Source organism: Rhinolophus hipposideros (assembly GCF_964194185.1).
Source record: "Rhinolophus hipposideros genome assembly, chromosome: 10".
Lineage (NCBI taxonomy): Eukaryota > Metazoa > Chordata > Mammalia > Chiroptera > Rhinolophidae > Rhinolophus > Rhinolophus hipposideros.
Genome location: NC_138056.1, coordinates 4,094,116 through 4,108,680, shown reverse-complemented (window position 1 = coordinate 4,108,680; position 14,565 = coordinate 4,094,116). Strand labels below are relative to the sequence as shown.

Below are 14,565 nucleotides of genomic sequence, written 5' to 3'. Positions count from 1 at the left end.
CCGCCCTCCCGGACTGGGCCCCCAAATTCTCATTGGTTCCATGAAGTCACACAGCTGCCAGGCACAAGCAGCTCCTGGCGCCCGTTTTCCTGCAGACACACCCCTGTGACACATGGGGAAGACTTTCCTGGAGGCCCTTTCACAGGTGTAGCTAAATATTTTCCACTGTTAGGTGAGCCCTGTTTGGTTTAGTTTTTGTAAACTTACCTTGTCTTCACTGAAAACCCCACTACAAGAGCTGAGTGGGGTGTTTTCTTTCCAGTTTCTTTTTGCTCAGGCTGAGCCAGCGCTCTGAAGGGATAAGCCGAGCCAGGGACGAGGATTTGCCCCCAGTATTTCCAGAGTTAACTCTTCTGGTTAAATATATCTATCTGTGTATCGTCCCTCAGGAATACAGTCATTTTAGAGAAGTTGTACTTTCCCCCTCAAACCGCCCCCCCACACACACACCAAAAGTCTTCTAGGCATTTTAGGGGTGACATACCCAGCAGGACCAGCAGAGGGCACTCTTTAGTCACTGGTTGGCCGACTCCGCTTTTCTTTCCTGGAAATTATAGCCAGAATGAAGGGTTTGCTTTTTTAATTAAAAAAACACATATTAATTATAAGAACTGTTTGAGCATGTTGGCTCTGGTGAAGGCTTTGGGAGGCGGAGGCAGCGTGGAGGGCGGCTGACACCCCAGCTTTGGGCATCCAGCCCTGGCAGTATTTTTAAGGGTTCGGGCAAGTCACTTTTTCTGCCTGGGGCCTTCAGTGTATGGTATTTCAAAGGCCCTTTGTAGGTCTAACTCCCAGTTAGTGATGTCATCTCCCTGACTTCTACCTGTAAGTCCCTTGCTGTTGAGCGCTGTCTCGAAGGCAGGGTAGTCCACGTCTGTCCCAATTGGAGTGTTGCTGTGGGCATCCGGTCTTGGATTCTCTGACATAAGTGGTCCAGAAGGCTTGGGATAATATCCTTGGCGCATTTCCTCAGGGGAACCATTCCCCTTGCTCATCTCCCTGCCTAGAAGCATCCAATCTGCAGGAAAAACTGGGGAGAGCCAGTGGCAGAAGAGGGGCACCTCGTGTGTCCATGCATTTGTCCATCTGCCCTTCCTTGTCCAACACACGTCTGAGGGTGGCAGCCAGTGGCGTAGGCCCGATGAGAAGACAGTAGCAGAACAGACAGAGACACATAGGGGCACGCAGAAAGGGGCCCTGATGAAGGCTAGATACCAGCCGTGTTAGGTAGGGCGGCGGGAACGGCCTCAGCGGGTGACATCTGAGCTGCCCTTGCGGCCGGGACCAGGTAAGTTTCCTGATGTGCCACATTCATGTTCTTACGGCAGCTCGTGGCAGTGTTGGTGACAAAAGGCTATTTGGGACTTTTCCTAGGCAGTCTGCCTCACGGGGCTCCTGTCACAGCCAAGCTCACGGTGACGCCTCGGGCTGTCCGGTGTGCACTGCTGCTTGTCGGGCACATCTGACACCCGTGCTTGCCCATGTGCTCCGCACTTTATATACGTCATCTGCTTATAAGTCCCCCGTGGGGGTTATTGTCCCCTTTTCACCGGGGGAGAGAGCTGAACCGAGAGAGGTTACAAATTCACTTAAGGTCACAGTGAGTGGTGAGGGCAGAATGTGCCCGGTTATGTCTGAGTCCAGAGCTCTCTGTGCCTGTGTCTCTGATACATTGAGACACCGGCAAACGTGAGGAACGTGCAGTGTGTGTGGAGCTGCCTTCTGGGTCCCCGAGATGGCTGCAAGTGTCTGAATCGTTTCGTGTGTGCCTTTTGATACTAGTTCACAAGTACTTCCCCATGGCGCCTCCGGCATCCTTCCCCAAGTCTGCTTTGTAGGGTTGTGGCTGATGCCATCGGAGCGCAGGACGGCAGACTCGGTGTTCCGTCCCCACTGTGTCCATTTAGTGTCCCGCCTCTCCCTTCCCCTGTAAACCTGAGCGCGTTCATTCCAGTCCCTCCTTTGTTCTCAGCGGTTGGTCCTGCTGGCAAGCTTGCCCTCTCGTTTCCTTTTTTCCCTCCGTAGCAGACTCTTATGTTTCAAGTGAAATTTTGCATGGATTCCGATACACAGAATAGATAAGAAGCTGCATTCCAGAAGGCGTGTGCTCCGGGAGCAGCTCAGACCCACGGGCCTGGCCAGGCCTGTGCTTCCAGAAAGCCGGGAGGGGGCTGGTTTCCGGGAGTGCCCCCTGTCCTGTAGGCCTGGCAAACGCCCGCGCAGTCGAAGCCTAAGAAGGAGCTTAGCGGCTGTTCAGCTAGACTTTCTGGAGCTTTGGGTAAACGCGTTTCTGAAGCGTTTCATTAAAGTCACTGCTGAGTGCCAGGCTGCATGCCCGGCCTTGCATGGGCAGCTTTGAAATAAATGTTCCCTGCCTCCTGGGCAAAAGAAGTTCATCTTCTGGCTCACGCTCCTGTGTAAGTGCCTCCCTCAGACGTCTGTCCCTTACTCCGTAGGACTGACCAGCCAAGCCTGCCAGGCGACACCTCAGTGAATGGACCCGTATGATGAGTGGCCTCTGCTGCCGCTGACGGAGGACTGCCGACTGCCAGCATCCAGGGGCTGTGGGCTCGGCTGCAGCCGCCAGGCCGTCTGCTGCACTCGCTCGGCAAGGGGTCAGGGCCAGCAACCTTTATATTCTAGATGCTCAGACGTTGTACAGAGAAACTCAGAAGTGTACAAATATTGCACATTGACAAATACCAAGAATTTTTGCGTATGTTTATATTGTATTGTTCTAAATAATGGGTAGCCTGTGAAATAAGACCTTGCCACCCATGTAATAATAGTAGTAATACTATAGTTAAAATGGCTGTAAGAATAGTTTTATAAAAGTGAATACACAGATCTATTGTATTTGAAACATAACTATTTGACAATTATTAGTGTGACCAAAGTATTAGGCAGTTTTCATACATTTTTCACCTTGTACAAAATTGAATTCATTTTTCTTCCAGGTTGGCAAGGAATTGTAGGATTGAAATGCCCTCTAAGTGTTATTTTGGTTGTTCTAACTTACAAAAGTGATTTTGAATAAGAAATATTTGGTGTTCTTTTTATAACCAGTTTCGGATTGGTGACTGTTTTCTGTATTGTTTAAAACGGATCAAAAAATGTAAGTCTATTGGTAGAGATTAAGTATTTATTGCTACAACTTAGTTGATAAATTGATGTCATTGTAAAGCCATATGTTCTGTTAAAGTCTTGTTTGCTTGAAATGATTATTCCTACAGGTGAAACACTAGGCTACTTGGAGTGTACATGGCTTGTGGTTTGGGTTTTCTTGTTTTTCGTTTTTTGTTTTTTTTTGTTTTCTTTCGGTAGTTCATCTGCCTTTTAACCCATTCACCAAATTTTACCTTGTTCACAGGCATCACCAATGAACATTTCAGAGCAATCTGCGTATTTAACGTACCAAAATCCTATTAGGCAAGTCAGTTGAAAAATGCTCGTGCCACTAATGGAATTCATTTCACAGGCTAGTATTTTTAAACTAGAAATCAACATCCGGCACCTAAGCATGTTAATTGTTTTACTGTACCTTGTGAGGTTTTCACTCGTAAATTCTAAGCCAGTCCATTTTTTTAGAACTGGTTTGTGTATATATATAGTGATTATGGATACTAATTCAATGTAATTTATAATTTTCTATGTCAATGTAAGAATACATCACAGCCTTCTCAAATAGCTGAAGCAATATATTGTATATTGCCATATCGTCTGGTGAAAGGGTTAAATTTCTTCACCTCTTGCACTTTTAGATGCAAATCAGTTTTTCATTTCTGTAATAGAAAATTATTCACGTATTTTTACATCATTTGTTTTTCCTGACCAGTATTTAAAACCAAAAGGATATTCTGAAAAATGGCCAACGATTTTTTTAGAAATAGCATCCCAAGCAGCGTGCCTAAACATTACATTACATATGGAAATAAAAAAATCAAATGTCTACTGCCTTATTTCTTATTTACTTTTCCATTGTAAATGGTGTGGAAACTCTTGGTGAGGTTTACAGAGGCACACGAAGCCCTCAAGGACAGTGGAGTCAGCAGTGCGTCGGGGACAGATGGTGGGGTGCCCTGCTGGGCCTTGCGCCCCCCTCCTCAGGAACGCTTTCTGTGTGAGTGCCTCTTCGAAGAGACTGTCTCGTGTGTCCCCCTGGGACCTGGCACCACCGGAGGACTGTGTTCCTTTCTCTCGTCTCAAGGATGCTGACTCCTGTGGCACAGGACTTCGGGGACCACTGATGGATGATGCACTCTGGTCTCACCTGGTGAGAGCTTTGCCGGCAACGGCCGGGCTTGGCTCCAGGCGTGGCACACGCTGCCTCTGTCCATGAGGATTGCGTTTGCTTGGCTTCTCCGTCCCACCCGAGGTAACAGGCTTATTTCATCCCGACTGCTGCTGATGAAAGAGCATTTAGGGTTTTAGTTTGGGGTAGTGTTTTGTGTTGCTTGTCTATGTGGCAGGGAAAGGACACGAGGATGGGAAGGACAGCCTGTTGGGGTTGGAGGGTACCAGCCCAAGGACCAGGAGCGAGCACACTCATTACTTTCTACTTTAATTTCTGTGTATTGGCCATCCTGAATTGCAAGACTAATAGATGTCTACAATACAATACCTGTATTAAAAATAACAACAAAAATAAAGCCTGATTCTGTTTCTAGAAATCTCCTTGTACCTTGCTTGGGCTTTCACAACCGGACAGGGTGTGGGGGCCGTGTTGAGAGAATGTCACTGACTGTCCTGGTCGGGGCTCCCTGATGTCCCTCGTGCTCTACATGGGCGACTGCAGGGAGCCCGGCCTGTACCGAGTTACGGTGTGTGCCATCCGGCGGGACAGGGCTCCTTCCGCCCTCCGCTGTCACCCAGACACGAGAACTATCAGTGCCCCACGCACAGGCGATGGGAACAGCCACGAGCCCTTGTCCTGAGATGTTTTGTCGGGTTCCCTAGCTTGTCTTCTCCATGGGCAACACTTCCCTAGCCTGGATTTTTTGGCTTCCAGCCCTGCCAATAACTAGTGGTAAAATTCCACAGCTGTTGGGGCAGCTGGTTAGCCCATTTGGTTAGAGCGTGGTTCTGTTAGCACCAAGGTTGCTGGTTCAATCCTCACATGGGCCACTGTGAGCTGCGCCCTCCTTAAAAAAAAAAACTCAGCCGTTCCACAATGACATTTAAAATGTGACGTTCCCACTGCTTATTTTTCATTCTCCTTTCACCGATTTGCATAAACAAAGATCCTCGTGGTGGTTAGAGCCAGTCACCAGGTCCCACCCAGTGCACCAGTCTGGGCACTCACCTGTACCCCCTGGCCTCTGCGGGTATCGCATTGGGTGGCCAGTGCTCGTGCTCGTACCCCACCTCCCCCCGACACTCATAACGCTCACCTCTCTTCATGTCCACTTCTTTCTGTCAGGGGAAACTGTGGTCGCAGGTTCATAGACTCACGGGAATTGGAAGAGTCCTGGCCGTGTGGTAATAAGCAGCTCGTAACTGTCAGCTGACAGCTCTTCTCACTTCTCAAGCCTGTAATGTCACCTGCTCACCAACCTGAAGCCTGGCTTTGAGCTGCTGCTTTCCTTAAAACCTTCCCCCCAGAAAGCTCCAGGGCCTGCGCTCCGAGCAGATGGCTTTGATGATGCTTCTGCCTCCGGGTTGGGTGTCCCCGCCAGCCTGTGGTCACACAGCTGTACTGCGACACGGCCGTGCGCACTCTGCAGACATTGGTCGCTTCCGCACGGCAGTGACGTTTCGGGGCCTGCATCGCTTCACTCGTTCCGTAACCTGTGAGCCTTCTTTATTCCATTTCCTCTCGATCCCGTTCCCTTCGTACTGCCGTCTCCGCATCCAGCGCTCTCCGGCTTCCTGCGCCCTTACCATCCCGCCTATCATTCCATGCCTACCTAGTAAACATGGTGCCACGCTGCCTCTCAGGTGACCCTCCCGTGCAGGTTACAGACGCAGCCGACAGGGTTTCACACCGTTTCATGGAAGGCACTTGGGTGTGTTGTGTTGTTTTTTCCTGTGTAATTCTCTATTAAGTGACATAAAACTGGGTTCTTGCTGTGTGCCAGACACTGTCCTAAGTACTAGACACGCATTAACTTTTCTTCCCAGCGGTTTTATGCAATAGCTGTCCTCACTACATGTACAAGAGGGATACTGAGATCAAGTAGTTTTGTCCAAGGATGACGAGCCAGCAAGTGACAGAGTCGTGAAGATTAAGTGTAACACGTTTAATAGATAACAGAACCATGCCTGGCTCCATAAATGCTCAATTAATATTAGCTGTTATTATTCTAGTACACACATTACCCCTCTGCCGCCCCCCCAACCAAATCTTCCGGTGTATTTTTTCTTAGAATTTTGACAATTTAATTTCTAAGTAGAGCAACAGATGAGTGGAGACTGGCTGTATGGACTCTTTGATAGTCGATAGAACAATAAAACTGTTACAGCCATAGCAATAGACAAAGGCTGATGGCTGGTGTACAACAGTTCTGAAACAGAATAGTGCATATAGGAGAATTAAATTTGATAAGCCTGCAGGAGTAGACAAGTTGGAGCAACCTGTGGGACTGCCCCCACTTGCTACTGGACCCGACCCCCAGTTGGCCGCGTTCAGGATACACTGGCAGAGTGGAATCGTAGTGGAGAGCACATGGCCTGCAAACCCAGAAAAATTTACTATCTGGCCCTGCACAGAAAAAGCTTGCCAATCCCCCGGTCAATGAAATAGAATCCAGAAATAGACCCACAAATACATGGTCAGCTGATTCTCAACAACGTTCCAAGGCATTTGTGTAAGGAAAGGAAAGTCTTCAACCAACGACTGGATTATTTGTATGGAAAGAAAAGAACTTTGACTCCTATCATACTCCAAAATCCAAAATAGATCATAGGTCTAAATGTATCAGCATTTAAGCTTCTAGAAGAAAACAAATACAGTAGTACCTGGGTTTTCAAACGTCTCTGTTGATGAACATTTTGGTTTACGAACGCCGTAACCCAGAGGTAATGCTTCGGTTTTCCAACACGCCTTGGAAGTCAAACATGTCATGCGGCTTCCGCTGAGTGCAAGATCCTGAGGCCTGGCTGTCGGCTGTTTTCCAAGGTTTCAGAACTCGAACCGTCTTCTGGAACGGGTTACGTTCGAAAACCGAGGTACCACTGTACCTAAATAGCTTTGGAATGAGCAACAGCTTCTTAGGACACAAAGCACAAATCACGGAAGAAAAGGAATTAAGCTTCCATCAAAATTATACTTTTCTGCTCTTCAAAATGAACAGGTAGGCCACGGACTGCCCGAGAGAAAGATTACTTGTATGTCCTGGGAAAGCTCAGATCCTGAAGATAGAAAAATGCAAATCAAAAATAAAGTGAAACACCCAATTTAACAAATGGACAAGAGACTGGAACAGACCTTCACAAAGAAGATGTGAGCGGCCAGTAAGAATGGGAAAAGTCGTTTGATGTCATTACCCCGTGGAGAATGCAGGTGAAAACCACAGGAAGGTAATCGTTGCCCATCTGTCAGAATGGCTATAAAAGACCGACCCCACCACGCACCGGGTGGAGCCACTGGAACGCATATCACCATCTAAAATGATACATTTAATTTGGGAACCTGCTGGGTAAGTTTTCTTATTTTTTAAATGAGGCATACTTCAGTCTTATGACTTGACAATTGTAGATACTCACCCAGGAGAAATGAAAGTCCACCCACAAAAGTTGTTCAGGGGTGTTTAATGTTTTATTCATAGTAACAAAAGATGAAAAACATCCAACAGGAAAATGGATAAGCAGATCATCTTCACTCAGGGGTGATGACAGCAGTTTACCTGATTCATTTGGAGACAGCCTACATTTTGAGATCTGTGCCTTAAGTGTTCTTTCTTGCATTTGCTGGCCTGCGGAGGTGTGTGTCTTGGTCTGTCGTCTGCCCAGGCTCTCTGTCCCTCTGAACAGGACCCGTGGCTGTCCAGCTCCGCCAGTGGTTAGGCGTGGCATTCTGTCTAAATCAGGAGTGAGGTACTGGCAAGCCCATTTATTTCGCCGCACATCTCAAGCTAGAATTTCTAACTAGGTTTTTCCCATTTATCTCCCATGTCCTCATTCCCACTTATTTCTGAACCTTTCAGAGTTTCCCCTCGTCCCCCTCCCAAACCAAGAAAAATTGGAAAAGGTATAAGTTGTTAGTAAATCTAGATTATTTTTTTTTGTTGTTGATTTTTTTACTAGATTCTCTTTTTAAAAGACAGATGGTCAGACGGGTTGAAAATAAAACCCAGCAATATGTTGTGTATGTGAATGTCATAAAGGTGACAGGCTGAAAAGAAGCAAATGGTAAAATAGAGGAAAATGCAAACAAAAAACATAATATCAGGCAAAGTGGAATTTAAAGTTTAAAGCACTGTGTAGAGTTAAGAGACTATGCATCAAATTCTAAGTACAGCAGCTAAACGTAATTATTAGAAATGCAAGGAAAGGGACTTTTGTTTCCAACTATAAGTGATTTTTATCAGATTAAACATCCTGCCAACAGTATCAGTAAAAGTTTTAGACTAGCTTTTTGAAGCCACTGGAGAGCAAATAAGGCCACAGGTGCTCAAAGGACCAAGATCCCAGAGAGAAGGGAAATGCATTGAAGGATAAACCTGACATATGATGCCAGGTTTTTCCTCTTGTGGCTTTTTCTGACTAAGGAACATGAGGTCCGGCAGAAAGCAGAAGCTCAGAGCTCTCCGTAGTCTTACAGGGCTGGGAAGACAAAAATTAGAGTCAAGGACTATGAAGAAAGCCAAGCCTGACAGGACAAAATCCTGGAGGAAAGAGAACCATAAAGAAGTGAACCTGACATGCTCTTCCTTTCCTCTCGAGGCCTTTGATGATTCCTAAGCTATGCAAGGAAGAGACGCCAAAAAGCCAAGGGGAAAACTGTAGCCAAGAGGCTGAGAAGAATCACCAGACATTTCTCCATGTTGGGGGGCAGAAATTGGGAGTTTAGGGACTTCCAAGGAGGAAGGACTCTGGTAAATGTTGACTTCTATACTTAGCAAATTATCCACCAAACTGAAAGCAAAATAAAATATTTTCAGAAAAACAAAAACTGAGATATAATCAACACCAGGAGAGCTGCACTCAAAGTTTTCTAGGCCCAAGGAACTCCTCCCAGAAGGAAGTCAGGCCGTGCAGTAAGAATAGAGAGCACCGGACCGAGACATAAGTGGTAAAAAGAAATGGATATAACTGTGTCTTACAGGGTTGAAACTATACTTGAATTAAGGCAGTGTTGGGAAAACTGGATATCCCCATGCAAAAGACTGAAATTGGAACCGTATACCATACACAAAAATCAACTCAAAAATAGATTGAAGATTTAAATGTAAGACCTGAAACTGTAAAAGTCGTAGGAGAAAACATGGGGGGAGGTTTCATGATATTGGTCTCGGCTATGATTTCCTGGATATAACACCAAAAGCACAGACAATAAAAACAAAAATAACAAGTGAGACTACATCAACCTAAAAAGCTTCTGCCGAGCAAAGGAAGCCATCAACAAAATGAAACATCAACCTACGAAGGGAGGAAATATTTGCAAGCCATATGTCTGATAAGGGGTTGCTCTCTAAAATATATAAGGCACTCATACAACTCAATAGGAAAACAAAAACCTAGTAACTTGATTCAGAAACGGGCTATGGACTTGAATAGACATTTCTCCAAAGAAGATATAGAAATGGCCAACAGGTACATGAAAAAATGTTGAATATCACTAGTCATCAGAGGATTGCCCATCAAAACCACAATGAGGTATCTCCTCATAGCGTCAGGATAGCTCTTACCCAAACAAAGCAAAACAAAAGACCAGTGTGGGTGAGGTTGTAGTGAAATTGGAACCTTTGCAAACTCGCTGTTGGTTGCGATGCAAAATGGTGCAGTCACTATGGAAAGCAGTACGGAGTGTCCGCGAATAACTGAAAAATGAACTATCATGTGATTCACTTACGGGTATTTAGCCCCAAAAAACCACATCGAAATCAGGATCTCGTAGAGATTTTGGCACTCCCATGTTCATCGCAGCATTCTTCACAGTACCCAAGATGTGGAAAGAACCTGTCCATTGACAGATGAATGGATAAATAAAATATGATCCATAATACAACAGAATACTAGTCAGTCTTAAAAAGAAAGAATTCAAAAAAAAAAAGAAAAGAAAGAAAGAATTCAATAGTGACAACATGGATGAGCCTTGAGGACATTATGCTGACTGAAATAAGCCAGTCGCAGAAGGACAAATATTGCATGATTCCACTTACCCACGGTATCTAGAATGGTCCAAGAGTGGAATGGTGGCTTCCAGGGGCTGGTGGGAGGGGGAAATGGGGCGTTACTAACAGAGAACTGGACGACACGGTACCTGTCGTCCACGGTAATGTGTGCTACCCTTAAGAATTTGTTCAAGCCACAGTGTCCGAAAGGTGATTGGATAAAGGTGTGGTAAATGGAATATTGCTCGGCCCTAAGAAAAGATGAAATACTGCCATTTGCGACACCATGGGTGGGTCTTGAAATGATCGTGCGAAAGACGTCAGGTGGAAAAACTCAAGAACCGCCTGATTTCACCCATATGTGGGATATAAAACTGAAAGCCACAAATGAGCAAGACCCACAAGAACTCACAGACACAGACAACAGTTTAGTGGTTACCAAAGGGGCGAGTCAGAAAAGGGTAAAGGGGGTCAAATAATATGGTGACGGAAGGAGATTTGACTTTGGGTGGTGAACACGCAATGCGGTATCCATTGAAACCTTTATCATTGTATTAATCCGATACATTGAATTAAATAAATTTTTAAAAATGCCTTGAGGGTAAACTTTATCATTTTTTTCAAACAAGCAAATGTCTAATTTGACTAATAAATTAACGAACTTCAATTTTTTTAAAAAGAGCTATTTGACTACAGCACAAAAGCAGAGGGAGGTAACCAGTTGGCCTTTCCAGGTCCTGGCCTCATCTAGTTAGTGCTGAAAGTACTAATAGTCCTCTAATGCGATGCGTGCTCTCCGCCCACTAAAGGAATGTGTGACTAGAAGTTAACAGCAGAGTAGAACATGATAGCATTACACTCGATTGCCGCAGACACAGAGACGCACCGCTGGGCTCATCTGCAAGGAGTGGACCTGGCTGACGTCCTCCCACCCGTACCTCCCTCTAGGTCTGCCTCAGCTTCCAGCCGAGGTCCTACTCTGCAGCCCTCCTCTCATCATGGAACAGGAGGATGGCTCGGGGCCTGGCCTTTTCTGCCAACTGTGGGACTCCTCTAAACTTCTCACTGGGCTGGAAGCGACTGGGCCGGCGTCACAGGTGGACAGCACCCACCCTTTCCTTGCACAGGCCTTTGCATCTCTAATTCTGTCCCAACTGGCTCAGTTGGCAGCAGCAATGGCCCAAGAAAGCAGGTGGTGTGATGGAGTTTAGGGACTGGCTGGCATGCCCCATGAACACTAGCAGAAGGTGGGGGCCCACCTGCTAAAACGGTCACCCGCAGGGTCTGGAATGAATGAGCTGGTGGGGGAAAGGCACTGGCCAGCGTCTGATTCAGGCATTTGAACCATACAGGGGGTGGGGACCACTGGGAGGGTGGTGGCACTAGATGGTTGTTACTAAGCTGCCTTGAGACAGACAGATGGTGACAAGTTGAGGACGATTCACAAATAATTGAAAATGTAGTGTGAGAGCCAGAGGGTTTTTTGAGCGGCCTGTACACCCCTCAGCTCATGCCCTGGGAGGTTTAGAGGATGTTCACGGGGGCTGACCTTCATCCCAGTGCTGGGGCCTGGTGGGGGATATCGGGGGTCCTGACACCTCGATGGATGTCTATGGAGAATTTGACTCCCCAGACTTAGTTCTGAGTCTGTGGAGGTGGCCCGCTCCTCCCCCAGGTGTGAAGACAATACAGGTGCCAGAAAGCAACAGGTGCCCCCCTCGGGAGCTGTCCCCATTTCTCTCTTGGCTGCCAACCTCAGCCTGGGGCTAAGGTACAGCGTCACCCATCTGGGGACCCGCTGGGCCTGGTACGGGAGGCCGACGGGGCTGGATTCTGAGGGTCCAGTCAAGGGGGTGAGCACATAAGATCAGATAAGGAGGTGTTCGTTGGTTTGGGGGCACTCTTTGGGGATCCAAGCTGAATACCCTGTGAAGAATCCCAGGGGATCTTGCACACTTCTCTTAGAAGCCTGTGGAAAGCAATGGCCATGCTGAGAAGTGAGCCTGAACTGAAATGCCCGAATTGCCTTGCATATGGCAGAGAAAGACTCCCTCCTGGTCGTGGGCCTGCTGGAATCCACAGGGTCTGTGAGGCCAGAAGAGTACACACCGCCACCTCGGGCAGCGGGAAGGCACGGGCTGAGGGGTGCAGGCCAGGGATGACAGCAAGAGTGGCACAGAGATACAGGGCCCCAAGGCACTGGAGGCCAGGTGGGAGCCCTGTACCACCAGAGGCCAGAGGGTGGCCCTTACCATCACATGGAGAAGGTCATGGTGACAGCCGAGGGCCTGGTCCCTCAGGAGCTGTGGAAGTGGTTGTAGAGCAGACTTTCTGCCACCTGAGCTCTGCATGAGTTGGGGAATACACGCCACCCACAGAGTAGAAAACTCACAAATGTCAGCCAGTACAGCCACCTCTTTCCAGAGTACACACCTCTCTCACATCTCTGCTCTGCGTGTGCAGGCTGGCGGATTGGGGCAGAGTTTGTACTCAGACTCTGGGTCTCACTCCTGCAGCTCTCTCATTTCCAGAATTTCTCCCCTACCTTTCCAGCTCCAATGCCAGCTCAAGCTGGGAAGACTGGCTTCCGCTGCCATAGCTGTGGGGTGGGGAGCTGTGGGGACAGAGTCCCAGAGAGCAGTTTCCAGGCTCTCAGCCTCATGTGGAAAGGTGCTGGCTCGGGTAGTAGATGGCCATCCGCTGTGGCTGGTTGGCCATCAGCTGCTACCTGGTTAGCCATTAGCCTCTAATATAATTGCCGTCGCTAAACTAGCAGGCGTGGATTACGGACTGTGGATGGTGGATTGCAGAGAAGCAGATGGCGGTTTGTGGATCGTGTGGCTTCTGCTTCCTGTGTCTCCAACCCAGCTGCCAGCGAGACTAGAGTGGTATGACTCCCCTATCGATGGCTCAGTGTGTGTTCCTTTTTGGCCTCACCATGTCCTGCGTTCTTATGCGGGGAGCGGGACCAGGGACCCACATGACACCCTGCGTGACAGGAGCACACAGAATCAAGGAGCAAGCCTGTACCAGTCAGTCACCAGCTGTGACCCCCGTGGACAGAGAGGGGAAAGCACGGCTTCCTTGGGAGAAAGGGCAGCTGGGACAGCTAATGACCAACATTCCCAGCAGCTGGGGTCGCCAGCCTGGTAAGGAGACGTGGGCGGCCCCACCAGCAGCCACCACAGTGGCCATTCAAACTGGTCAAACTGGCCGTGGATGTGTGTTGGGGCCAATCACCTAGAAATTAGAAGACTCGGCTGTGCACTCCCTTCACCCTCTTTCCTGCTTATCTGCCGACATATTCTTTTGAAACCCAGAGGAAGCCCATGTTTTCTCTCTGAAAACCCTCTCCTGTGATTCTGGGTTGCTAGGGCTGCAGGGGCCACCATGGAGGCCAGACTTGTCAGCCTTATCTGTCTATGACCTTCTCCCAATATCCTTTCTCAGGGATGAAATTAAGCAATGAAGTTAAGAACCAAGCTTTTATTTCCAGCTAGCCCCCACCTTGCCCACAGGACCCCATCCATGCTGGGGAGAAGGGGCGCGGAGAGAAGCGCGCCAGCGGGAGGCTTCTTTGATGGGAGTTTTAGATATGTTTTTATTTATTTATTTTTTATTTATTTATTTATTTATTTTCCCCTTCTTCCGCCTCCTGGCCCCACTCCTGTCCAGGCCATTGTTTCTCAGTCTAGTTGTGTAGGACCCAGCTCCCTGGCCCATGCTGGTGTTATGAGCCGTGCACTCTCCGCAGCTGAGGCATTTGATCACTGGTCATCAGTTGGAAGCTCATAGCAGCTCATGGCAGCTCTTGCCGGCTGCCGGCTGCTCACAATGGCTGCCGGCCACTCACGCTGACCACCAGCCACTCCTGGCTGCACACAGCGGCGGGTAGTAGCACACAGCAGCTCACACCAACCTCCGGCTGCTCATGGCCGCCCAGCTCCAGGGAGAGCTGTTGTTCACAATCTTAGCTGTAGAGGGCGCAGCTCACTGGCCCATGTGGGAATCGAACCTGCGACCTCAGCGTTAGGAGCACGGGGCTCCAACCACCTGGGCCACCGGGCTGCCTTTGATGGGAGTTTTAAATACTTTGTTGTCATAATTTCTGGTGGTATAAAAATACCAGGGGTGCCAAAAAATGTACACATTTTAAGAGATATTATCTATGTATTACTTTTGGAAGTTGAATTATGGAAGCCATGTCTAGTATGACGTTCACTCAAAAGATGGCGTTCATCAAATGAATGCCAGCGTCATTCATTGTAATACAATTTTAATACAATTTGTT

General features: G+C 47.9%; 1 protein-coding gene across 31 annotated transcripts in view; it reads left to right on the top strand.

Moving 5' to 3' along the window:
* Positions 1 to 4,667, top strand: part of PPP6R3 (protein phosphatase 6 regulatory subunit 3) — a 121,311-nt gene extending 116,644 nt beyond the window's left edge. For 29 of the 31 annotated variants that reach the window (XM_081064586.1, XM_081064584.1, XM_081064566.1 and 26 more), the window contains one exon: positions 2,457 to 4,667. In XM_081064586.1, coding sequence (XP_080920712.1) covers positions 2,457 to 2,508 — 52 coding nt within the window. In that variant the 3' untranslated portion in view covers positions 2,509 to 4,667. The remainder of the gene's footprint in view (positions 1 to 2,456) is intronic. The other 2 variants (XR_013994337.1, XR_013994338.1) reach the window with 1 other exon arrangement.
* The last annotated feature ends 9,898 nt before the right edge of the window (positions 4,668 to 14,565 follow it).